The sequence below is a fragment of the Cucurbita pepo genome, chromosome 1 (genome assembly GCF_057944985.1).
Source record: "Cucurbita pepo subsp. pepo isolate OVF chromosome 1, ASM5794498v1, whole genome shotgun sequence".
Taxonomy (NCBI): domain Eukaryota; kingdom Viridiplantae; phylum Streptophyta; class Magnoliopsida; order Cucurbitales; family Cucurbitaceae; genus Cucurbita; species Cucurbita pepo.
Genome location: NC_141798.1, coordinates 9,251,079 through 9,277,787, shown reverse-complemented (window position 1 = coordinate 9,277,787; position 26,709 = coordinate 9,251,079). Strand labels below are relative to the sequence as shown.

Genomic DNA, 26,709 nt, shown 5'->3' with positions numbered 1-26,709 from the left:
AGTCGTGTTCGTCTAACCCAATATATATATCTATATATATATATTTTATATTGTACTATAACTTTATTAAAAAAATTTAACAGTTTTTTTATAATAAAAGTTTAGTTTTAAAATATAAGATAGAAACTATTCAAATTAAAACGTAAATATAAATTACAGCACTACTTAGAAAAAAATATAAAATAAATAAAATAAAATAAAATAAAAAAAAACTTATTTTCAATTTAAAATATTGGACACGAGTGTTTGGGTGAAGGTGGGCATTTCAATCATTGCACGTAGGGTATTTAGAATTGAGAATACGCATTGGAAGCTGTTTGGTAAGACCGCCATGGGAATTGTTCGTGATCTCAGCTCGGATCAACTCCAGTTCTTCGACTCACATGGTACGTTTCCACGCTCCCATCATCGACTTCTGTTTTCCAATCTTAGTCGCTCTTCCAATTTCCACCATCATCGAACTTCTTCTCCTCCTGTTTTCTCTTATTTTTTCGCAGGTTATCTTGTGGTTGAATCATTCGCCAGTCCTGATGAAATTGATGCCATGAGAAAGAGAATGGAGCAGTTGCTTGATGAATTTGACTGCTCCACTTCCTCTGTTTTCTCTACTGTAAATCAGGTTTTTGTTAATGATTAATTTATTTTTTTAGTAATGACTCATCGAAACTTCAGAACTTTGTATTCGAACTTCTAACTATTAGCGTTATGATCTGTTTGTTACTCTATAGCGGCAGTTGACCGACGATTACTTCTTCGAAAGCGCTGAGAATATTTCCTTCTTTTTTGAGGGTATCTTACACTCTTGCCCTTTGTGTATCGTTTTATCATCTTTCTAAGTTTTTATTGTGATAGTTTCACATAGACTTTTTTTTCCTCAAGTGTTAAGGAACATTGGAAAGGGGATTAGATTGCTTCCATCCTTTTTTTTATTTTTTTATTTTTTGTTTTAGCATCAGAGTTTATGGGAACTTAGTTCCTTAGCAATTAGATTATACGATGCCGATTCAAAACTTGTATACCCATTCATGTGCGAAAGAAATATGTGTTAGCTGTAGATACTGGCCATTATACGTGATTGGAGCTCCTACAGTGAGATTTCAGGATAAATAAGTTTTGGTTACAAAGAAATGTGGACATGATTTGGTCTTGGATGGGATTGGGTCCAAAACTATTCATTTGAGGTTAGGATTTAGCAGCTCCAATCCAATGATCAAATAGTAAAACTTGCTTTGTTATTCTTGTGACAAGTAGGATTTGAATATGTTATTCACGAATCTATACTAAGTTTTCATAAGTATGGTCCATGCCAATCGCCCCCCCTCTTATTTATTTTGCAGAAAAAGCATTTCAAGAGGATGGAAACTTGAAACAAGCGAAGGAACTCTCAATTAACAAAGTTGGTCATGGTTTGTATTCTTCTATTATACTAGACGGTTGATCCGATAGAAACTTTTTATGTCTTTTCTCTCTCTTTAGCATGGGTTTCAACTTCATCTTGGCGTACTTGGGTTTAAAAGTACTCCTAACTTCTATTACTTCCTCTAGGCCATTATGACTTTCAAAATAGATTTTCTCCATGCCTAGAAGCTCATAAAATAAAACCTTGGAAATTCAGGATTGTTTTAATGATGCGAAATTGGGGACTTTTTTATAATAAAAATTATAATTAACCCTTCCTTTTTGTAGCATTACATGAGATTGACCCAGTTTTCAAAAGCTTCTCCAGCTCTAAGAAGGTTTCAGGTTTATTGTTGTCCTTGGGGTACAAGAAGCCGATAGTCATTCAGTCTATGTACATATTTAAGGTTTTCCCTTTGTCGTTGTATAATTTATTAATACTAGTGTGTTAGTTTTATTCAAGTAAGTTTAATTATATATTAACGTTTGGAGACCACTCTGACAGCAACCAGGTATTGGAGGTGAAGTTGTGCCTCACCAGGATAACTCATTTCTTTACACCGAACCAACTACATGCACAGGGCTATGGCTAGCACTTGAAGATGCAAATACAACGAACGGCTGTCTTTGGGCTATTCCTGGATCACATAAAAGTATCCCCCTGTCAAGCAACTTCATAGATGGCAAACTGTCGTTCCTTATGTCTAATTTTTTTTTTTTTTTTTTGAATCTCTTTATTTCTAGATGGACTTGTTAGAAGATTTCTTAGGGGCGACAACGGGGTGTACTTTGATCAGCCTTCTCCTGCTTACGAACATAAAGATTTCGTGCCTATTGAAGTGAGAGCTGGATCATTGGTTGTTATTCATGGAGACCTTATTCATCAAAGGTATGTGGAAGGAATATTAAACTATTTCATTAGTTGGTAGACGTTGACGGTTGTCTATAAATTTATACCATTCTCAAATTTTCATTTCAAGAAACTTTTTTTGTGTCTCCATCACCATTGACTCAAAAAGTACTATTCATTCTCAGCATTTGTTAAAAGTGGCTACGTATACCATCTCACTATTGCTAGTGACGTTAATTCATGTGAAAAGCGATGCAGTATATATATATATACACAGATCTTTAAAAAAAACAATGTCTCAGAATTTGTGTTTGTCCGGAGACTACTGGTTAATATTAGATTCAACATCATATGCTAAGTTTGGTTATTTTTCTAAGCACTCTGAGGAGTATGAGCTAAATTCTCCAGGAGTTGTATGTTTTCCTTTAAAATATAAATTATGACAATTTTATCTCGAAGCTCATTGTTGTCCAATTTCTCTCATGTGTTAACTATAGCTTTGAGAATCGCTCTCCAAAATCAAGACATGCATATAGCCTACACGTGGTTGATACAGAAGGTTGTGTATGGGCTCCAGATAATTGGTGAGTACATAAAAGTTTGCACAATTTACCCGCTCTCTTAAATAAAGGGGCTAATTTTCCATAGACAGATTCATTTTATTTTGTTATTGAAGGAACCTGAACTAGTTTTGATATTAACTCTTCCATCAGCTATTGTTTAAATGTTTTCAGCAAGCATATAAATTCTTTTTATTTTTTATTTTTACATAGAATTTAGAACAAACTTTCATTGAGAGATGATTATCACAAGGTGCAACAAAAATTAAAAAAAAAAAAAAAAAAAAAACACAACAAAACAATAACGTAAAAGATACCTGCCTCACAAAGCCTACAGTTAAGCTAATATGTGTATGGTTAGCCCCACTCTTTAGTTAGTTTTCCAATTATTTATAATAAGAAAGAGAAAATAATTGAGGCTCTAAGCAGAACCGTTTTTTTCTTTGCAAGGAAATAGAAATACTGTTGATGAATGAAAGTAGAAAAGAGGGGGAGATTCTCCAAGTCATTTGGATTTCAAAAGGACCTTCCATCTAACCAAAAGAATGCTGAACTTATAGTTGGAAAAAGAAAAATAACGTTTTCTCCCATATAGTGCTAAAGTGAGAACTTTGTTCAAAGTAGATTCAGAAGTATCCTTCATTTCATTAAGATGATATTGTTTTTGTGACCAAAGATTTCCAAAGAAGGCTAAAATTTAGAGACAGAGAATTTCTTTCTTTTTTTTTAAATGGGTGACCCAACAATGTGGCAACAAGAAAATCACTTGGATTGATAGGAACCCCGGACTGCAGCATGCCAATTGAAAGATTCTCGGATTGAAAGGCCAACATTTATGACCTTAGGGGTTTGAGACGAACGGATGTCCTATTAATCCTTCCTATTAATCCAGCGTCCTCATCACACATGCAGCACCACCCATGGAAGGCGGTTTGGCAGTTTGAAATGCACATACAACCTCATTACTGAAAAGCAATTGGCCAATTGGCTCAAAGCACCAACTTTCAGGTCTTCTAGAAAGGGTTGTACACGATTTTGTGGGACAATCAAGGAATTCGGAGATGTTGATCCTGGGGCCTTTTCCTCCTAGGTTAGTGAGTTTGGAAGCATGTGAACATAGCAAACATCCTCCAAATGAGATCATAGGAACGAATTGGTTACATGGCATGTATAAACCCCCACCTTCTGAAGGAGTTGAATTCTCCAAATTCTCTTACATGAGAAGACGTGTCAGGAAAAAAAAAAATTAAGAATAGAAACTAGACAAGTCAAGATCCTGATTCCCTTGTTCTATCCGGAATAGAGTAATTCTTTTAACTTTGAAGTATTCTTTAGACACAACCTTCATCTCTCGGTTATTAATAATCCTTCTAAAGCGAAAGGAAGATTGGTTGAGGGAAGTCTTGCATGGCTTGCGGCTTGTTTGCAAGGCAAGGGCTGATTTTGAAAGAAAGAAACGATTGATTCTGTAAAGATAATCACAATTCTTTTGATTACCTTTGTGACCTAGTACAATTCACGGCCTCTAATTGGAGTATCTAACACAAGCCTTTTTGTAAATACTCCACTTTCCATATTAGCTTAGAATGGAAGGTGTGGCTGTATTCTTACTCCTTGGAGAGGGGACCCCTTGCCCGTTCCCCCTTTAGGTTGTTTTCTTTTTGACCTCTTTACTTTATTTCCAAATTAAGTGTTTTCATGTGTCTTATAAGGGGATGTTAGCGTAGCTGACTCAATTGAAGGATATAGAAGAATCACATTAGCTAGCTTGGATGAAGAAAGTCTGTTCAGATTATTCTTCCATTCTGGTTTAGTTCCTTAGATTATGGTTCAGTACTACATTCCCATCTAAAGCTAACATATTTTTTTAGTTATTGGCTTGGAGGAGATTCAACATTGTTGATCTCTTGCAAAAAAGAATGTCAATTTTAATTTCATTGTATTAAGCTGAATCTGAGATGAGTACATACGATAGTTTACTGTTTATTTGATTGTGCCTATGAAATTAGTGTTTATGGGATTTTCAACCATATAAATGTGTCTACCCCTAGCCCTAGTTGGTTCGCTGGCTTGAGGGTTTGCTTATACATGTCACTGCCTTAAAGTGAAAGGACTTGCTAAAATTTAACTAAAAGACAGACCTTTATGTAACATAGGAGTCATTTATACGGTTGCTAGAAACTATGAGGCATCCTATTGTATCAACATCTGTGCTCTGTTTTAGGTTTGAGGCAATGATCTTTCAACGTGGAGTTCTATTTATAGTTGGGGCAAGCTGCGAGGCAGTGACTGACTCCATTGTATTTAAGATTATTGCCCATAGTTGAGTCAGGAGAAAACTATTCGTCCAGTTTGGAATCTCCAGCTTCAATTTTGGGATGTTGGCACGGTGTATGAGGATTCTTTTTTAAAATTTTATTTTTGTGTTGATTGAAAATGCTCCAAAAAACGATGCAAACATTAATATAGTGGGCATTGAAAATAATGTTTAAGTTGACATTGATTCATAATAATTATTAAATTGAGAGTGGAGTATCGTTTATATTCCCCTCAGAATATAGCATCTCCTAACATTCATCATTCATTCTCATACAGGATTAGAAGAAAAGTGCAGCCAGAGCCTCTTTATGAATCTTGATTGAATCTGATGGTTTGTTTCTTCACAAAGTTTACACCTGATTGTTCATATGACATATGGGGTGATACACAGTTGTTGTAATGCAATAAATAGACGTGCTAAAGTTTCATTAACTCAACTCTGTAATCTTTGTAGCTTTTAAGATATTCCTCACAATTGCCAAGGCTTAGGTTGTATAACCATCTTTATCCTGTCTTGGATGTATTTGATTTAGTTGTTTATTTCATACTGTTCAAGTTCCCTTTATCATGTCCTTGGGCATCCCGTTGAAGGTGCACGGTCGACATGCCTTTAAAAAAGAAGGCACATTACTTTTCACTTGCTATTAGTAATTGCTTGAAAATAGTAAAGTATTTCTGGGTTCTCAGACGATAAATGGAGGCTAATAGGTTTCTTAGAAGCGTTGCAGCTTATTGTTTCTTCAGCTTGGATTGAGAGCTTTGCTCAACCATCAATGATACTCCCACAGTAATTATTAAGGAAGTTATCAATTAATGATCTGTCTAAGAATGTATGGTTTGCTCAGATTCTTAAGAAAATCCTGAACTAGCAGGTGAATCTCTTAAGGAGGTGAAGATAGTTATCTCTTATGAATGAATAATATACTTTCCAGTTGTATTTCTTGTAGTCATCAATATTCTCCATAACCAGAGGTAAAAATAGGCCAGATTAGATCCGTTCTTCTACAAAATCGACCTGACCTGATTCAATTTGGTTATATGGAAAAGGAAATCGACCGAACTAACCATATTCGAGTTGAGTTACTTTTTTATGATTATAATTTTTTAAGTTCTCCTCACTCTTTGACCATTCTTCATCACTCTCTACATCCCACCAAATTAAACGAGAGAGAGAGAGAGAGAGTTGATGTGCGTAAAGATTTAATTTGACTTGAGAGAGTGACATGAACCATAAGAGAGATCGAACCATTAGAGAGAGATCGCTTAGTGACATGAACCATAAGAGAGATCGAACCATTAGAGAGAGATCGCTTAGTGACATGAACCATAAGAGAGATCGAACCATTAGAGAGAGATCACAAGCGGGGAAGAAAGATCGCCTAACATGTTAACTTTAAAAATCATATGTTGAAAATTGATTTTGGAACTTATTAAGATTAAACCTTCAAGGTCTCTATAAATAGAATTATTTTCAATCCGGGTTTAGTTTTCAGTATAACATTTGAGATTAGACCAAAATCATTCTATTTTCTTCTATTTTCAATTGGAAAGAAGTTTCCTATCTAAAATTCTTGGTCTCTCCTTACCAACTGTGGTAATTGTTTTGAGTGACAATTACTTTGAATTTAGTTTGGATCGTCCATTAATTCTTCTAACACATGTTCGGAGCGTGTTCGGACGTACTCGCGTTCAACATGAACACACATTCTCTGCGTAATTATCTATACTTCATAGCTAACTTTTAATCATTTATATATAAAGGCACAACAAAGTCCATTAACACTTGAGAAAATGAATTTTTAATAACCCTACCATTTTACCAAAGTAAAAAAGTGCTATACCTTGATATAAGAGGCAGCAGGAGACTTCTGCACATGAAAAATGAATAATCTCATGATTTCCGTTTCAGACTTCCATACTACCAGTGTTTTTCTGTGCTACATCAAAGAACATAAGGATCAGCAGATTCAATACCTGCATGAAGAATGGTAGTACCTGGAGAGATGCAAATGCAAAGATCAACTGAACGAGGCAACGTATGAAATCGCATAATACCCTCTCGACATCCTGCTGGAATCGACAACTGATAAGAGTAATAAACCCTGTCCCTTCCTGATATGATCATGATGCTCATGTTCTAAACTTTTTTCCTTTGATCTAACTGATCGTAAGTTTTAGTGTTTGTAAGTCATGGGTCCGCACAGTGGAGTGGTTCTTGAACCAATATTGGATCACCCCGTAAAATAAGAAAAAAAGGTTGATGGATGAAGTAATGGGAGTGACAAATGATTACGGTAGCAGAAACCGGAGAAAGTCGGAAACCGTCAGTGACTTTTTGAATCCAAGTAGGGACGAGTCGAGTACTACGACTATAGGGAGGGAAGCTTTGCTTCTACGACAGCTTTCTTCCTCCTCGCTTCTTTTCTTTCTGGCGACTAGCTTCTCAAGAGGGTGGCTTGGTAAGCAAGCTAAGCTGGTCGAGAGTATGAAATTACTGACCGAAGACTGATCAATTGAAATGGGCAGGACAGAAGCCCTCCTATCGAAGGAATGCATCCAACCGTGTTCTGTCTCTTGAACCAATGCATATCTTCTCATTAGCAGTAGCAAAGTTTTTGATCAACCAGTTTGCAAGTTCATTTTTTGTATTTCCTTGGTGATGCTCTTCGACAGTAAGCCTCCCTCTGAAACATGATCCCAAAATAGATTCAAGATGCGGTTGTCGCATCCATAAGAAGCATTGAAACATCTATAAATCTTGAGGGTTATCATTAATCTTCTTTTAGCCATTTCATGCAGCATCTCTGAAGCAAGATTTGACTTCCCCTCTTTCCAGTAAGCATATGCCAGGCTTGTATATATCACACTGTCTCCTGATATACCTTTCTGTTGCATGGTGCTGTATATTTGTTCAGCAAAACCAACCCTTTCTCTGTGACACAACCTTCTTATTAGTGCCCTATAAACTGATAAATCAACACAATGACCTCTTGTCAAAAACTCATCAAGTAGACTTATGATAGCTCCTTCATTTCCTAGTTTACAATAAGCATCAACTAGCCATGAATATGTACAATAACCGGGACATAATCCTGCATCAAGCATGACAAATAAGAGCTCTTTGGCACTTTCCGTATCTCTTACTCGATAAAATCCGTGAATCAGCGCCTTGTACGTGAAGCTGTCGAGCTGCAGTCCAGCATCCAACATTTTTCTCTTCACCTTCAATGCAGATTTCATATCTCCTATTTTGCAGTAAGCGTTAACTAATGTGTTACAAGTGACATTGTCAGGTTCAACTTTCCTCTCACTCATCTCATTCAAGAGTTTATTTGCATCCCTTATCCTGCCTTCCTCGCATAACTTACGGAGAATTGAATTATAAGTCACAACTCCAAGTTGCAGACCCTTAGCTTCCATCACCTTACATAATCTTAGTGCTTCTTCAAGGTCATTCACTCTACAATATCCATCAATTAACGTGGTGTATGTAACATGGTTGGGAGAAACATCCTTAATTTCACGAAAAAGCTTTACAGCCTCTCTCATCCTACCCTCTTTACAAAACCCATATATAAGGGAATTATATGTTATAATGTCAGGGCTCACTCCTCCCCTTTCCATTCTATCTTGAACACACAAAGCTTCATAATGCAGACTCTTTTTACAATACAAAGATATCAACGTGTTGTATGTGTAAAGATCAGGGGAAACAAACCTCAATTCCATTTCACTCAATAGTTGTTCAGCCTTTTCAACGTCCCCAGACTTGCAACAAGCATGAATTAGCACATTGTATATATGAATGTTAGGAACAACTCCAATTCGAACCATTTTCTTATAAATCTTCCATACCAAGTCGGTTAACCTATCCTTTGCCAAGGAATTTAAAAGCACAGTACAAGCATGCAAATGAGGCTTAAACCCATGAAGCCTCATATATTCTAGAACCTGAATAGCATCCTGGGACATCTTGCAATTTACATATATTATCATTAACCAGCTCAAAATATGTGCATTGACATCAGAATTATCATAGGTGGTTGCCAAAGCATTTAAAACCGATGGGGAGGATATGAAATCCTTATGTGCAATCTTTTCAACCAAATTTTGTGCAGTTCTGAAATGTTTGTGCTCTGTGAGAATGCATATCATGGTCCATGAGGATTGTAAAGAGTGTTTGTAATCAGGAATCAACTCAACCCACTTGAAAAACGCCCAAGAAAGTGAAGGACCTGAACAATAAAACGATAGCTGGAGGAGAATCTGGTGGATGGATATCGATGTCAGGCTAGAACTTATCTTGGGCTTCAAGAGGTGCTTCCAATGACCTTTTACGACAATAGCAAATACACTTTGGAGAAATAGATTCGTCTCGCAGCATATCGAATCCAAACCAGCCATTCTTTTCAGAAAAGGAAAAAGAAGCTCAACGAGCTCTGAGGTTCCGTACAACGTCGGCTCCTTCTTAGCATAGGGCAATCAATCTTTCATACCACAAAATTCATATAGAATTCAATAATCCAGAATATAAATGCATAGATTGCCACCAAATCCAAAAATTTAATCAAACAGATCTCAAAAATTGGTGGTCATGATTGAATTTGAAACGAACGTAGGAAATCAAACATCCACAAATCCTGTGAATCGAAAGAAGCACACCTTATCATCAGAATCTTGCAGGAACTTATCGAGTAGAGGTAGCTACTGAAATTTGAAAACTCCCAAACGAACTGCTCAAATGAACTGCACAGACGACGAAACCGAGTTGAACAGAAACTTGAAAACGTTAGTGCGTATTCTAAGTAGGGACGAAACACTTTGATGATCCATTTCCAAACCCTAAAATTGAAGATGACGACTCAAACCTTCTCTTTTCATTGTTGCATTGTAGAACTGTTTTCCAGTGGTGAAAGATCGACTCTCAGTTCTGAGCTTTGAGCCAACGAACCCTGAACCAGGGTTTATCTGGGGTTTAAATAACATTAATTTTTTAATTTTTTATTGCATTTTTTTAATAAATAAATCTAAAATATATTTCTTACTTATTGCCCATAATATCTCATCATTATTATATAATTAAGCATTTTTTACTTTAATTATTTTTTTTTAAAAATATATATGGCATATTTTTTGTGTATTACTTTCTTTAATATCTTTTTTTTTATATCCGTTAGAAACAAGTTATTCTAAAATATTCCACGTATAAAATTTCATATATATAGTAAGAGATCCCACCTCCCAAAAGGTAACAGAGGCGTGCAAAGGTTTCTTCGAGCCAGACGGAGATTGACCCTTGAGTATAAAGGCAGAAAGGGAGCTTGACTACAAGACCCACCCGTCGAGCAGGGATGAAAGTCGGCCTTAGTGATCCGATGGTGTTGAATGAAAGGGTCGTCGCTCAACGGATAAAGGTTACTCTAAGATCAAGTTTATGTATGTCACATAACCCACTCTTGTAATTTAGGGGAACGTTTTCATTACTTAATTTTGCAACAAAAAGAAATTAAAATACATTTTATTTTCTTACAAATAAGTCATGAAAGCATGAAATATAGTTTAAAAAAAAAAAAAAAAAAAACATAAAAATGGGATAAGAGGCTAGTGTCACAGTCATACTTGTCTAAGGTGTGTGGCTTGATAGCTGCGTATTAGATACCTGATCATGCTTAGCATGTTGTCGATGTCCATATACATGTTCCAAACCATTTTTACTTATTTTCATGTTAATTAGGTCTTTACTATTATTGTTATGGCAATGCGAAAATCATGTCTACACATGTCAAAGCTAAAATGCCTGAAGATGTATCATAGGAGATGTGAATAGTTGTCAATTCTTCCTACCAAGTTATACGCGGTTATAACTTGGTAAAAGTTGTGGTTGTTGCTTATTTGTTCTTAACATATACCATTGCTTTCTTACAAACCAATTTTCAAACGCTTTCTAAAACTTTATCTATCTTCGCTTTCTAAAATATTTCCTTGAGGAACGAGGTCGAAGGTTTGAGCATATGTTGTTTGTGCCAATGACGATCCAAATTGGCTGACTTACTTGAGAGTGAGAGTAAATGTCATACAATCGTGTTGCGAGTCTTGATAGTGTGCGATTGTGATACGTAACACGTTTTGAGTATTAACTCCTCAAATCAATGAACAAATACACGAGAACCTAAACTAACTAAACTAACATAAAATATAAATCTATTTGGTGTCACTTCCAACTTTAAAGTAACTTATTAGTACACGTCAACTTGAGCATATTTCAACTAATTAAGATATATACTATTAGTTAAAAAATCAGATGTTCAAATTTGTCTCATGTAAAAAGAAAAATATAAGTTTAACGTGATTTCCATTATTTCAAAATCACTCTCAAACATTCCATTTTCATGAAATTATTTCTTTGTGTGATAACTTATTTTTGTAATTTATGTTGTTTCATATTAACTTCGAAATGATGGATGAGTCTAGTGGTCGCGCCAATGAGTGAGTGGATATACAAGTAGCTTACTTATACAAACAAAGATCAAATGTATATTTCTAACATATATATTTCTTTTGCATAGGTAAAAATACGACACTCACTACTTATTTAGATAACTCTAGTTCCTCTAGAGCACATTTGTTATAGGATAGTAACGATAGTTTTGCAAAAACACACCACAATATGACTGTCTTTTTTTATCAATCAAAGGTCGATGTACGAGTTTAAAGCTATTCATCTTCGTCATTTGAGTTCAACCCACTTTTTAAGAACTTTACAACAAAAAAAGCTACAAATGATAACTTTAAAGGTTAGGGGTCGAAGATACTCTCACCCAAAGAAATGACATAACAAGCATTTGTCAATCGTTGTGAAATCCCACATTGGCCCGACGTCTAGTTCTTATTCATTTTGATTTGTAGAATCTAAATCGACATATTAGAGTTATGACATTTGATGACCGAAGAAAAATCAAAGATAAATAATAAACATCTTTTGTAAGGTTGGCTTGTTCGGTATAACTGTACTATGTTATGTTTGAAAGTTTTGAATCATATATGTTTAGTATATTTATTTAGCCAGCATTTTTAATAATGTAGTAATTAGATTGAGGAAATTGATGAAAAAGGAGAAATTTTGGGCCAAAAACAAATCACTTATTGGTCTCACTGCTTGGTTCTTTCTCCTCTTTATTTTTTCACTCAGTAAAAGAAAAAGAGAAAGACGAAAGATTCATTCTCCTAAACCTATTTATTCAAACACTGAAAACGAAGGAAATGAAAGAAAGAGAAGCTCAATCAAACCAACCACGAACCAAACCACCTTTCCCTTATCCAGTTAGGTCCCCGGTTGGGCGCTAAACCCTAAACCTTGAACCCTAAAGAATGAGAACAAGTCAACAAAAAGAAAATATCACTGAAATTATTTACATTTTTGTATGATATTTGAGGAAGAAAACATCAACATTAATCTTTGTTGACGAGCATACCATAGTTTAAAACGCCACTTCTAGACGTTAACTATCATAATAAAGAAGACGCTTTTTAGAGAGTTGAATAATAAAAACTTCAACTACAATGATAATAATACAAAACTTGGACATCCAAACGTTATTCAAATAAAAACAAAAAAGCTGACCTGGAATCATAAGAACGCCCAAGAACTGGTCAGTAGCATATCAAACAAATGCAGTTCATGGTACCATAAAGACGCCAGCCTGCAGGTACAAATGAAAAATCCATAATTTTTTCATGGAAGTTTATTTAGACAACAAATACATACTAATCGGATTAAATAAAAACATAATCTTATCCATTTAAAGTTTTGAGTTTGGTGATAGTTTTATTTGTTCTAGTACTACGAAGATTTGAACCTCTAATTTTAAAAGAAATAATACATATCATTACTATCGATGAATCGATGAGTGTGGAGCTTGACTAGTTTAGTGATAATATATGCAAAATGGGTTGGTTTCTCACATTTTTGACAATAAATTTATCGAGGACACCCAGGGATGGTAGCAGCCATTCAGAAAAATATATTGATTGATGCTCACAACTGCTCACGGTAAGATATTCGTCTGTAAGGCAATAAAAGCTATCAGATAATTGATTGAATACAAAGAAAGTTGACCAAATCATTCCACTTTTGAGCATAATATGTAATCAAACCTGAGCCTCGAACAAAAACTCTGTGCGTTACAAAAGACTGCAAAACCAGAACAATTTAGTCTCTTTCTAAGGTTAGAATGATCAAAATATCATTCTGGTGGAGTACTTTGGAACTAGACTAAAATGGAATAAGACTTAAATACAAAATGACTAGTTTTCCTTTATTTGCTTATAATTTAAGAAAGATTATAATGATAGTGCTTAGAACTGAGAATGTGTTTACAATTGTAATTTACTATAAGAAGACATTCCAACAACAAAAACAAAAAAAAGATAGTGATCATCAAATAATGCTTGATATAATTTTCAATCCAAACAAATAGAGATACGATTTCGTTTAATAACTATTTGGATTTGATTTTGGTTTTCATCTTTTCTATCTAAATACTAGAATTCTTAGCCAAATTCTAAAAACATAACTACATTTTTTTAGTTCTCAAAACATGATTTAGATTTTGAAGACAACTTTTAGAAGTAGATAATAAAACAAAGAAACCATTAGGTAGACTATTCATACACTTAATTTTTAAAAACTAAATAGTTAGCAAACGAGACTTATAATACTCGATTCCAAAACACAGAAGAAGGAAAGGAAAACATTGAGCCTTGGGTACACCGCGAGGACAATGTCTCCAGAAAATCAGTGAATGATGCATTAAATTCAGAGGAAGGTGATGGTAACAGCAGTAGCTTTGGATGTCTTATCTCTTCTTATATGATATAGGCACTGTTTGATAACAATTTTATTTCTAGTTTTTTATCCTTAAATTTATGTTTGTAATTCTTCATTCAGGCAATACCTCAAGTCTGGTTAACGTGATCGAGAGACTTGTTATCTTTAAAATCTGACAACACTTCTAACTACGTAAGTTATGGCTTTCATAAAAGAAAATATAGACGGACAGTTTCATAGCTTACCTGCCATGCAGAAGGCATATACTCACGGTACAAAACTTGTCCACCATCGGTTTTCCCATGTCTTGATTCCGTCTCTGATAAAGATTTTTCACTGACACACAAGTTTGTGAGGGTTAGTGTATGTCATATCATCAAAAGAAGCATAGCTAGAAACAGAAATATCAAAACAACAATGTCCATAGTTTTAATATTTCTCAAACCAAGGCTAAAGGGCTATTACAAAAGGAACGCTTTTCAATTGTTGATAATTATTAGTTCCAACAGAATTTATAGTGATTAAAGCAAGAGTGTTTACTGGTCTATGAATAACTTGTCACACAAAGAACTTAACATTCTTTGGAATAAATCTTCCAAAAAGTAGAAAAAACATAATCCCTATTGAGAGAAGAATACATCAAACGACAGAAAGATTGTCGGTTTGCTCTCTTCCTTTGGAATCAATTTTTCATGACTTGTGGGATTGTGTTGGCTCGCGACAAAGTCTGTTATTCTATGATAAGGAAGTGCTCCTGAACCCTCCTTTTCAAGATAAAGGAAAGCACTGTTGAAGGCTTCTTCCCCGCCCCCCCCCCCCCCCCCCCCCCCCCCCCATTTGTGTGAAATTTAGCTTGAGATGAACGGTAGGATAATTAGAGAGGTTGAGAGTTCTTGAGAGGAGTTTTGAGGGTTAGCTAGATTTATTTCTTTTTTGTGTGAGTTTATTAATTAGACTTTTTGTAATTACTTGTCACATTCTTTTGGACTGGATTCGTTCTTATAGTTAGTGTTGGGCCTCTTTTTTTGTGGGCTTGTTTTTTATGTCTTGCATTCTTTCAGTTATCTCAATGAAATCTTGTCTTAAAAAAGACTAAATATAGTTAAAGTGAAATTTACAGTTTCCAACTCATATCAATACCTGAAAAGTTCATCAATTTGGAAATCAAGGTCACACCATATAGCATAACATCATTCTCCTTATTCTTCTTTATTTTTCTTTTGATGGAAGAACCAATGAAGGTAGTTGCTTCCTATCCAAGAAAAGAGAGATTGAAAATGAAGCAACCAAAACATGGGCAAGAATAACAAAAGAATTGGTGATGCGTAGATTCATATCATAGATCTCCCAATTCGCAAAGCAAGTCTTCAAGCAATATGAAGCATAATAGTCTTAGAGAATTGTAACAAGTTATTAAAGTACTTGACCATGTGAAAGAAGCATGCAAGTCTATGGATCAGAGCGAGCATTCATATCTCAAACATGAAACGGTTAAGACTAGGCACATGTCACCAATCTTGTAAAGCATACCGAATTAGGCAGTAAAGTACAAGAAACATAATTCTTCAAGAGTTAAGACTATGCTATACAACTTTTTGTTTCACATATGGGAAAAAAGGTCTCTTTTGGCCTTAAACTCACCGTCTAACCATGTCAGAAGATCTATCCCCAAAAATGGTAGCTTTTGAAGCAATAACAATACTCGGATGCACCAGCAAAAGCTTTTTAACTTCTTCTACTGCAGCTTCTAACATATTTGCAAGAGAAAAGCCTTTCCTGAGAGAGTAAATACATAAAATTGTCATAACACTAGGAATACATAACAATGGGAACACAATTGTACATTGTTGAAACACGTTTTTTTTTTTTTTTTTTTTGGATGATTCTCACAAAATTATGCATGCGAGAAAAAAGTTACCATTGGCTTGGATGAGATGTAGTTTAGTTTTCTTTTATTATGGATGATATCTATATGAAGCAGTCGGGGGAATAGTTTTCTATTTTTCTTTCTAATAAGAAACAATCACATCAATGAAAAGAAGAGGGAGCCTAAAAAATTTATAGACCAGGGAGATAAAGTCAACCCCTGCAAAGGACGGAAATGGAGCTTGAGACGTTAACTCGAAGAGATGATTTGGAAATAAGTATTTGAGAGAGAAAAATTGGGATATCCTAGACTAGGACGTTTAATCTATTCTTTAATAGAAAGAGAGATGATGTTAATAAACCTTGTAAAAGAACTAATCAAAGCAGCAGAAACCACCAAACATTCCTAGTATGTCTAATCAACTTTCTTGAACTTCAAATAGGGAGTGAGATTAAAATGAAGTAATATCCTCCGAATTTGTAAAAATGCATGAGAAAATTTAGGCACACTTGTAAAGGGAAAAATCAACCAAGGAAAATGAGGGACTAAGAAATATGTCAGGAGACAAAATCCATGCGCAGAATTTAGAAAAAAAAATCAAAATATCTCTTAAGAAAATCACATGATAAAAAGTAACTGGAGACTTTCTCTGTCGCAAACCCTGCTCCATCAGTAACTCACAATAAGAAGCTCATGCAAGACTTAAATTGGAATGCCTGAAAAAGTTTAACCAGAAAAGAAAAATGGCAGCTAATAATCTCCTTTTCCCAAAATTTAGTGGGAATTCTAATTTGACAAGTGTGCTATATATATAATTAAACAATTTAAAATTTGAAGGCACTACCTGTTGTTACCCCACAAAGGCAAGGATGAAGAGACACGATCAACCCAATGATAAGCTCCAATACTAAACAGAAAGAAGAAAGAAATGATTCCCAAATTCAACATTTATACATACAATTGGCTATTCAATAAGAAATTAGGCAAGCAATTTCACAGTACGTTGAGCAGAAGAAAAGATTTGTAATTCTCACATATGTGCACCTTAATACAATTCCAAACTTTTTTTTCCTTTCCTTTTTTATAAGAAACCTGAAGTAGCGTTAAAAACAAAAGAGAAAAGAAGCAACCTAAAAGACAGGAGCAAGGAAAAACTCAATCTTTGACTGTTATCAAGAGAGGGACACCTCTTTTTCTCTTTACGGGTGATGATCGCCACTGTATCCCAAACAATGGGAACAAGGGAGCGGGGAAACTCTGTGATGACTGTCTTGCCCTTTTTGTTGAGGATCGAAAGGTATGTTTCTGTATAGGGATTTTCTAGTTTATGTGATGGATTTTTTTTATGGAAGGCAAGGGACGGAAAGCGTATTTGTCGGTTGGCTTCCTATTCTGAAGTTGATTGGGTTTTAGTTGTTCAAAAAGTTTTTTGGTGGATGAAAGAGGCTAATCTTCAATGAGGCTGAGGAAGGCTGTCCATCATTTTTGTTCAACACTCGAACAAAAAGTTAAATAAGACCACCATTTCTATGGAACTGAGAAATATCGACCATAGTACCCTTCTTGTTGATGAGTTTCTCTATCCAAATAGTTTGTTCTAGAAAACGTTGAAGAACTTTGATTCAGTGGGGCTGATAGTAGGGCCTGGTAAGATGCTATTAGTCATTGGAAAAAATCTCATTTGAGTGATGTGAAAAAGGCTTTGTCTCTAATGATCATTGATAATTTTATTCTTGTTTCCCTATATCTGTCATCTAGCTCATAATCCATAAGAGAAGGTGCCTTCCTTATGACTAAGAAAATGAAAAAGCCATTTTTGTGTTCCCTTTCTCGAGTGAGTTGTTGCTAGGATAATCCATAAGAGAGAAGGGGGCTGTAGCAGGGGGCTGTAGGCACACAGGTCATGCTAAAAGTTGGCTGTCACGAGTAGCTGGCCATAGGTGTGTTCACCAAGGATCTGGCATGTCTAGTGTCACTGTCGCAGGAAATATGTACCATGTGGGAGGTCTCGGCCATCAAGATTTGGGCACCATCAGGAGACTCGTCATCACACAAGAGATTCACCTCGAGGGTGAAGGGATTCACATTGTCACCGGAGTCCATCATTGTAGTTACATTATCACTAGACTACCTCGTCGTGGGTCATGCTGGGCTTCATCATTGACTAGTTGCCACTAAGAAATCTAATTTTGTGCTTAACCTTGTGCTTTCTTAACCGCCATTACAAGTTACTCACTTTGGAGATTCTTTTGCCATTCCTTTCTAACCTAAATGTTTTTGCTATTCTTTTTATCGATTTGGGATTTTTTTTTTTTTTTCAAAATAGAAAATTATAGTGCTCTTGTCTATTGCAGCCCCACACTTAGTTTTCATCCTAGAAGACTCCTCCTTTCTAAATGTTGGATTAGGAAAGACAATGATGTAGGTGAAAGATTTTTCAATTCATTTTTGTTATCCAGATTGCTAGCCCAGAACTCTTGGAAGGATATTCAATTTCCTCTAGAAGTTTATTTACAATCCAAAGTTTTAATCAATCCATTTATGGCAGATAAGTTTTTGAAGTTAAATGATGAATTATCAGTTTTTGAATTTGAGGGTAGGTGGAGGTAAATTGGTAATTTCCATCTGAAAATTGAGAAATGGTCACAAAATGATCGTTCCCATCCTAAGTTGATATGGATATGGTGGTTGGATTTCTTTGAAAAAGCTTCATTTGCCTTACTGGAAAAGATATTGTTTTGAAGAAACTGGGCAGCATTTTGGGGGTTTAGTTTATCATACTCCTAATTGCATGGATTGTTCAGCTTTTAGAATTCAAGAGAAGAAATTTTAATGTGGTTTTATTCCAGCAGAAATAGAGATCATTGACCAAAAATATGGAATGGTTTGTTTGATAACTCCAGAGAATCTAGACAAGCTAGCACATTTTAGATCATTTTCCATTGTTACTTGACGCAGGAGCATTCATTTGGGGTCCTTCCCCTTTTCAGTTCTACAACAGTTGGCTTATTCATTCGGAATATGGAAAAGTTATAGAGAAATCCCTTGTTCAAGATTGTTCTCAAGGATGGGCTGGATTTTTTTTATTAGTTCAAAGCTCAGAAAATTAATAGAAGATATCAAGAAATGATATGCTGAATTTGAAACACAAAGGAAAAGAAAGGAACAAAGTCTCATACCTGAACTGGAGTTCTTTGATGCAAAATCAGAAACTAATGTGTTATCTCCTCTGAGCTAGACATCATAATTGCGATTAAAGGTGAAACTATGGAGTTTTATTTCTCTGAGGAAAGAAATTGGATTAAAAATGTAAGTTGCATTGATTAAAATTGGGTGATGAAAGCTTCTTACATCAATTCTTGGCAGCTAAAAAAAGAAAAAATCTGATTTCAGAACTGTTTTCTATTACTGGGGCTTCTCCTCTTGCTTAAAGAAAATTTGAGCAGGAAATTCTGGGGTTCTCTTTTTTATATTAAAAAAAAAAAAAAAAAAAAAAAAAAAAAAAAAAAAAAAAAAAAAAACCAGGCAATTGTACTATTCCTTCTAATCTTTGCTGGTCTACGGTGTCTTCATATATTCTTATTAAAAGAAAATTCTGTTCTTATTGCTCCATTTTCTCTAGAAGAAATAAGAATGGCTATGAAAAACCTAAGAATTAGGCGTTAGGCCCTGATGGATACACAATTGAATTTTCTTGAAAGATTAGTATTTTTTGCGAGAAGACTTTCAAAGGTTTAGAGGAATTTCAATCTAATGGCCACCTAAACTCTTGGCAGCCAAGCAAGGGTCCCTCCCCCTTCAAGTTGAAAAAATATGTGGTTGGAACACAAGTTATTCTAGCACTTTTGTTGAGGACTGATGGTGCCAGGGCATGGGTTCATAAAGAAATTGAAAGACCTCAAAATATCACTACAAGAATGGAACCAAAACACCTTCGGCAATACCAATTCGCAGAGAACTCTCTTCCCCATGAACTTGTTGTGATCAATAAACAATTGGAGGATGGCATTATCAATGAGGATCCCGTGGCCAGAAGAGTCATTATAAAAATAAAAAAAAAATAAAAACTTAGCATTGGTTTCTATCCCCCCCAAAAAAAAGAACAATGAACGTGCGTTAAGACAAGAGTATTTTCTACAGTACTCTTAGTAGCAAAACCAATTTAAAGTCCTTTGGCATAAATGACATGGCAGAGGAAGATAGAAAAAAAAAAAACATAAGAATGCATACATCTTTATCTTTTATGTTCATGAAATAAATCGACAAATAAGAAGAAATTGGAAACTCTATCTAGCAGGAGATGCATCACGAGGTTCCAAATTATTTTTAGCACAAACCTGTCGATCATGAGTAGATGCAACCGAATTCCAAGGTCATCTCTTTCTTTTTGAAGTTTATGGTGCATGGTCTGAAATTCAAAAGGTCTACAGAATTAAATTGACAAATTGTACATAATGGAGGTTGCACAAAATTATAGAGAGCCAACCTGAAGTACAACGGTGGATAAAACAGGAGATTGGAGATGCTGAATATTTGAATCAAAACAGTTCTTCTTTTATAAGAAAAACAGAGGGAAATTTTTAACGGTCACCAGGTTTTTGGAATGCCTATCAGGTTTTAGAATAAATTCGGCTAAAACTGCCATATGAGGGTTAATATAGAAGACCAAAGATGTCTCTTGTAGCCTCCAGGCTTCACTGTAAGGTTGAATCCATACTTTTCCTTATCTTGGTCTACCACTAGGAGGTCACCTTAGACTGCTTCTTTTTGGTGGCCCATCATGGAGTAAATTATGAAATTGACTAGTGGAAGAGATTTCAATTATGAAGGTAGGCTGACTCATTGTTACTCAGTGTTTTTTAGCATTCTGTCATACTACAAATTAGTAACTTTTCGAGAAAAAATCAATTTATACTCCTAAACTTTGAGGGTTGCATCAATTGTGTCTTTGTAATTCATTTTCTAGCATTCTTTGAGATCTTAGCTTTCCAAAGATTTAATTTAAAGGGGGAAATCTCAAGTAGCAAACGAAGTTAGAAGGGAGACCAATAGAGAATCTTGCTATCCCTTGTTATGTAATTATATCCTTTTATCCATCAATTGAAAGCTTTTTCATTCACGGTTAAATCACCATTGAACACAAAAGTTTAGGCTGATGTGTTATGGTATATTTAGTTTTGGGTTATTGTGAGACCAAATATGGAAGAATAATACATCGTCTATATAGTAGAGAATAATACATGATTTGTATAGTAGAGGATAATACATGATCTATATAGCAGAGTATATATTAGTACACATGGAAGTCCTAAACCAATAATAGTAAAATTACAATAAATGAAAAAAGACTAATAAGCTCCTATATTTACCTATATACTATTAAATACAATTTGACAGTGTCCTCACTTGTGGTTGCAAACCAAACAAGTGGAAATCAATATGAATTGGAGAGAGCTACCATTGAACTGAAAACTAGTTATGTTAAATTTAATCTTTTTACATATAGTTTTAACAACTTCTTTGGTTTATAGATTGAGGCTTTACTCCTTTTTGTTATTTCATTTATTAATGAAATCTGTTTCTTAAAAAAAAGGTATGTGAATGAAATGCATGAAGAAGGCTAACTTTGTTTTAAATAAGAAGAAATTTACCTTGAGAGTGGCAAGAAATTCAAAACTGTCATAGCAACGGATGTAAAAGAATCTTCTCAGGCATGTAGTATATAGTGCATCAAAATTTCCCAAATCTCCTGCGTTTGTGTGACTTATCAAATACATTTTTTTTTAACAAGAAACAACTTCTCATTGGGGATATAATGAAAATGAAAAGGAAAATGATCAAAACATACAAACTCCCAAATGCAGTGAAAAAGAAAATAGAACCAGAAAACAGAACAAGATCTTAAAACAATTTCAAACAAAAAGAACGACCAAAAAACAAAAAGGACTCATCAAACCAAAGCTCAACTCCAAAGAGAACTTGAACACAACAACTGAAAATAAGAAAATACAAGAAAAAGTTGGCTAAAATCCTCATCCAAAAAAAATCTAACAAACCAGCTGAGATACTCCACGAACGAGAACCCCAAAACTTGAATTGCCAAAAGAAAAAGTAAAGACCAAAAAAAAGCTCTCTGGAAACTTTAGTAAAAAAAGGAGTCCAAATGTTGGAGGAATTCCCCGTAATTCAAGACCACAAGCTTCAATAAGAGATACAAATTTGCTAGGCACCAAAGAGGAAGAATGGAAAATCCCCTTATCATTTTCTTGAAATAAAAGCTCAAAATGATTAACCATAGGCTCCATAAGAGATTCCTTACTGCTTAGGCTAACTTCATATTCAACATCAAAGTCATCACACCGAGAGGGGTGAAAGATGAACTGTAGGGTCTTGAATCACCTTATGAATAAAAAATGTACCTTATGTGGAGAAAACTTTATGACTACTAGGAGTCAGGATTGAGGGCTTTGATGGAGGTAATGTTAGTAAGTTCTACTGCCCCATTGTCTTAAAGAGGAGACCAAGAGACATGAAAAACTTTCTTCAACTAAATCAGGATCCGTAGTATTAGCCTCAGTGGATGACTAAGAAGAAATGATTGGCTCACTAATAATAGCAAGTTGTAAAGAAACCTAAGGTATTTGAAAGAAACTCTAGGTGTATATTATTTTAGAAACATAACCATTTCCAAGTTGAAGTGTCACTGATACATATTGGGTAGAAAGTACTACTGATAGAATATCTACTTCTGCTTATTTTTCTTTTGTTGGAGGAAATTTAGTTACATGATGTGGTAAAAAAAAACAAAATGCAGTGGCCAGGAGTGGTGTTGAAGTCAATTTAGGGCCTTAGCCAATTGAATTTATGAAAGTATAAGGATTAACAGAATCCTTGAAAAACTGAAATTGTCTCAAAAGACACCTATGCACGTCTATTGTGACAACAAGACTGTCATTGCTATAATTCACAATCTAGTTCTACATGATAGAATGAAGCATATTGAAGTTTACAAGCATTTCATAAAGGAGAAGATTGCTGCATATGTAATATGCATATCTGATCTCCAATGACGTAACAAACGGCTAATCTTCTAACTAAAGGGCTCTTGAAAGGACAATTCGATCAACTTCGTTGGCTGTGGAAGGCATCTATAAGTCCGCTTGAGGTGGAGTGTTTCTTTATATTTTGTAATATTAGATGTGCATTATGTATATACTTATTATTTTAATCTGTAAGATTTTCTTCCTTATTGGTAGATGGTTTTTCTTCCATATAAGAAGCCTCGTATTTAACTCATAATATACAAGAAAGCCTTGAAGATAGACAATATGTGTAGCCATTTATTTTTGTTTTTAATGAAAATCTTCCGTGACATCGAATCTCCTCTACCCTATGAATTATTTTTCCCTCTAATACCCTATGGATTATTTCCTCTACACTTTTTCACTACTCTGAGCTACTTGTCTAACACTTAGATTCATCTATCTTTTCTAGAGACACAAGTTGCGCGTTCATTAGGATACATGAAAATAGTAAAAATCTTTTTAGGAGCATCAAAACTAGGGAAAACAAAAAATACAGTCTCAAACTACTTCAGCAAATGATGCTCTACTTGACAACTGTGGTTTCCCTTCTTTTTCTTTTTTCTTTTTTTTAACGAGAAATGAAACTTTCCTTTGGATAAGTTAAATGAAACTAATGCTCAAAAGGTACAGAGTCCACAAGTTCTCCATCTCCCCACCCAAGAAACAGACAACAATATTTCTTAAGCAAGCTGCGTGTTCATTAGGATACATGAAAATAGTAAGAAATGTTTTTAGGAACATCAAAACTAGGAAAGACAGAAAAGACAGTCTCAAACTCTTTCACGAACAGATACTCAACTTGCAATTGTGGTTTACCATTGTTTTCTTTTTATTTTTAAAACGAGAAATGAAACTTTCCATTGGATAAGTGAAATGCAACAAATGCTCAAAAGATACAAAGTCCACAATTTCTCTATCTCCCCATCCAAAAAACAGCCAACAATATTTCTCAAGTGAAATTACTGATTATGGATGACCTCTCCACCAACTGTGTAGCAAAGCTTGGAACAACATGTATACTGGAGCTATTGGCATGAAAGTTCACCCATCTTAGTTAATCAAAAAAGCTACTTTCATCAAGAAAAGAAAGAGAATAATGAAGGGCATAGAAAGAAACAGCCCAACATAAAAGGAACTTCCAAACCTCAAACTAGATATACAATAAGTGGGGTTCAAAAAACTCTCCCATTCCGCTCAAACCATAAGCAATGAGGATTTTCTTGGGCACTTTAACCTTCCATAACAAGGTAAATAAAGATCAAGGATGGTGAGAGTCACACAAAAGATTAAAGAGGATTTACAGGAAAAACCCTGCAGAGGGTCAAAGGGATCCAGAGAAAAAGTTCCCACTCCCCCACATTTGCAGACTGAATCCAACAAAGAAAGTAAAGATCAAATATCCCCAGCCTCCCTACCGGACAAAGACCGGTGAAAACATAGATTAAGCAATGAAGACCTTCAAGGTCGTCAAATTCTTCATCTCCAAGGCCAGAGATTGAACCCATCATTGTCTTAAATGGTGATTGGAAGCTAGATTGCCAATCTTTCTTGGAAATTCTCCATAGATATCTTTGAATATAAGCAGGGTTATTTTTCTTTCGCTATTCTGTGTGCACATCAAAGAAATAGAATCCTCCAAGAAATATAGTAAATAACTAATATTTTACTGAGAGCGCTATTTTCTTATTAGGCAAGCAGAATAGCAATCATCAAGACAAGCTCTATATCAAATGTATAACAGAAGCACACATACGGATTAATAATTCAAAGACGCAATAAATCCTAGAAATGACCCGAGACATTACAGATATCATTAAGCAAAATTTCAGCTCGTGAAGATAACCTTGAAGTAAATATATTATCAATATTAAATGGAACAAATAGCTCACCGTTGCCATTTCCTTCCAAAATTCGAAGCTTCAAAACTTGGGAAAGCCTTGAGATGTCAAGACGACAATCCAAGTCAATGAACACCACTGAACACTCCAAGCCTCCATAGTGGATCCCATTCCACTCCTTGGGAAGAATGCAATTAACTGCAGCCTGCTCACAGAAGCAGTCTACTTTTAATATCCCACAAATTGTTCTCAAATGCTTTCGAGGTAAATCACCAATAATTTTTCATCGAAGTTGTCAATTATAAACGATGCAAGAAGTTCAAATGGACAAATTCAACTTGATAATTAGACCTGGATTAAGATCTGCGTCTTGGCGGAACCAGAGGGTCCAACAAGTTCGACCACATTGCCGACGTGGAGAGGAACTCTGTGGAGAGGCGGAACAAGCAAGGAGGTTCGCTCTTTGAGGACTCTAGTGAGCATCTCCGCGGCGGTCTCATCGCCGTCGATCCACTGGCGGAGCGCCATTGCAACGCCCTTATTTGGCCGGAACTCTGCGACAGTTTTGACGTTGGAGATTGAAAGAGAATTAAATTTATGTTCCTAAATTATAGAAAATACATTTAACTTTCTATTAGTTTCAATAATAGGTTTTAATTTGTTAAAAGAAAAAAAAATGTTTTTATAGTTAGTTTCATTAATATTTTATTTTACAAATATCTCAACCTTAATAAAATAAAATAAAATAAAATAAATAAAAACCTCGAAACTTATAAAAAATTACATTAATACCCTTAACTTGAATTCAAATTACATTAGCTCAAAGCCCAAGATCAACCAACGTCCTACTTGTGACAGATATAAGAAATCTGAGAATCAACTGCCTTCATAAAAAAAATGTTACACCGAAACAATTAGGCCTTATCAGTCAAATTGTCAAAGGTTTGGTTAACATCAAAGAGAAAATGCATCGTGGCAGTGCTGAATAAGACATCGCCCAAGATCGGAGTGCTTATTACAAGGAATCCTTTGTTTAATTTTCGGAGAATTTTGGGGGATGAAGGATGAGGCAAATGATTCTGACGAGGATGAGCTGCTCGGAGGGAAGGTTGGGGTGGAGAAATGAGTTTCATTCCAGTCGTCATTGTCGGTGTAACAACTGAGCCTCGAAGTCAATGAATTTTCAACGTATCTTTTAAAATTTCAACTCTTGGAATTTTATCGAGAGTTTTAGAGGTTGGATTTCGTCTCGGGAAATTAAGTTTAAGAGGGGGAAGGAAGGAATTTTAATGCACTACCAAATTAGAAAAAAATTGGAAAAGAAAAAGAACAAAATGGTTATTTTTCAAACTTTTAGTAAATTTCTTGAATTTTTAATTAATTATGGAGAAGGAATCTCAGCTTAGTCGAGGAAAAAAATAAACAAAATGAGGCAAAAAAAAAAAAAAAAAAAAGTTGGATTTTTTAATAAGATATTTAAAAACTAAGGAAATTACAAAAATACCCCTAAATTCTTTGGTAATTGCACAACAAACCTCGAAATCACAACAAATTCAATTTTTGGATTGACCACATACGATTCAAACAATGATATCTTGAGATCGAACGGTTGTGTTAAGCCTAAATGTTAATGGGACCTTAAGAGGCTGACGCCTAGTGGAGATTATTATGACTCATAAGTACTAAAATTTTAGAATAAAGGTTTATATGTCACGACTCATGGAGCAGGTCAGATTGTGCCTCAAGTCTTATAAACCTAAGATGACAGCTCTAGATTATTACAGAGATGAATCTAATTTAGAAATATGAACCATAAAAGACGATCACAGGAATACTAGTTGCAGTACTTATTATCCAAAGAGGAATCCTTCTAGTAGTCTCGACTATTTGTCCTGCTTCCCTCGCTATTTCATCAAATGGTCATATTAGAGACAAAAACAGTCATAGATAATTATGAGACGATAT

The 26,709-nt window shown here is 34.9% G+C and overlaps 3 protein-coding genes across 6 annotated transcripts; 1 reads left to right on the top strand and 2 right to left on the bottom strand.

The window, feature by feature from the left end:
• Positions 1–237: 237 nt before the first annotated feature.
• On the top strand, positions 238–5,672 carry PAHX (phytanoyl-CoA dioxygenase (PhyH) family protein). Of its 2 annotated transcripts, none has more exons than XM_087117560.1 (9): positions 238–386; positions 498–619; positions 732–789; positions 1,338–1,406; positions 1,687–1,805; positions 1,904–2,051; positions 2,143–2,287; positions 2,746–2,832; positions 5,404–5,672. In XM_087117560.1, the coding sequence occupies exons 1-9, from the start codon at positions 332–334 to the stop codon at positions 5,444–5,446; spliced, it is 846 nt and encodes a 281-aa protein (XP_086973686.1). In that variant the 5' UTR covers positions 238–331; the 3' UTR covers positions 5,447–5,672. The 2 variants fall into 2 exon arrangements, with proteins under 2 accessions (XP_086973686.1, XP_023516663.2); XM_023660895.2 differs by having other exon boundaries at positions 729–789.
• A 1,182-nt stretch (positions 5,673–6,854) lies between these two features.
• Positions 6,855–10,069, bottom strand: LOC111806055 (Tetratricopeptide repeat (TPR)-like superfamily protein). Its single transcript, XM_023691439.2, has 2 exons — positions 9,996–10,069; positions 6,855–9,873 (listed from the first exon to the last, which is right to left on the bottom strand). The coding sequence occupies exon 2, from the start codon at positions 9,529–9,531 to the stop codon at positions 7,747–7,749; it is 1,785 nt and encodes a 594-aa protein (XP_023547207.2). The 5' UTR covers positions 9,532–9,873; positions 9,996–10,069; the 3' UTR covers positions 6,855–7,746.
• A 2,212-nt stretch (positions 10,070–12,281) lies between these two features.
• Positions 12,282–25,356, bottom strand: XRCC2 (homolog of X-ray repair cross complementing 2 (XRCC2)). Of its 3 annotated transcripts, none has more exons than XR_015423074.1 (11): positions 25,096–25,356; positions 24,796–24,949; positions 21,473–21,570; positions 20,159–20,229; positions 16,666–16,728; positions 15,596–15,730; positions 14,200–14,290; positions 13,282–13,318; positions 13,090–13,190; positions 12,749–12,827; positions 12,282–12,488 (listed from the first exon to the last, which is right to left on the bottom strand). XR_015423074.1 is itself a non-coding variant. In XM_023694291.2 (10 exons), the coding sequence occupies exons 1-10, from the start codon at positions 25,270–25,272 to the stop codon at positions 12,804–12,806; spliced, it is 951 nt and encodes a 316-aa protein (XP_023550059.2). In that variant the 5' UTR covers positions 25,273–25,355; the 3' UTR covers positions 12,505–12,803. The 3 variants fall into 3 exon arrangements, 1 of the variants encoding a protein (XP_023550059.2); XR_002817072.2 differs by lacking the exon at positions 12,282–12,488 and adding an exon at positions 12,505–12,630 and having other exon boundaries at positions 25,096–25,355; XM_023694291.2 differs by lacking the exon at positions 12,282–12,488 and having other exon boundaries at positions 12,505–12,827; positions 25,096–25,355.
• Positions 25,357–26,709: the final 1,353 nt, after the last annotated feature.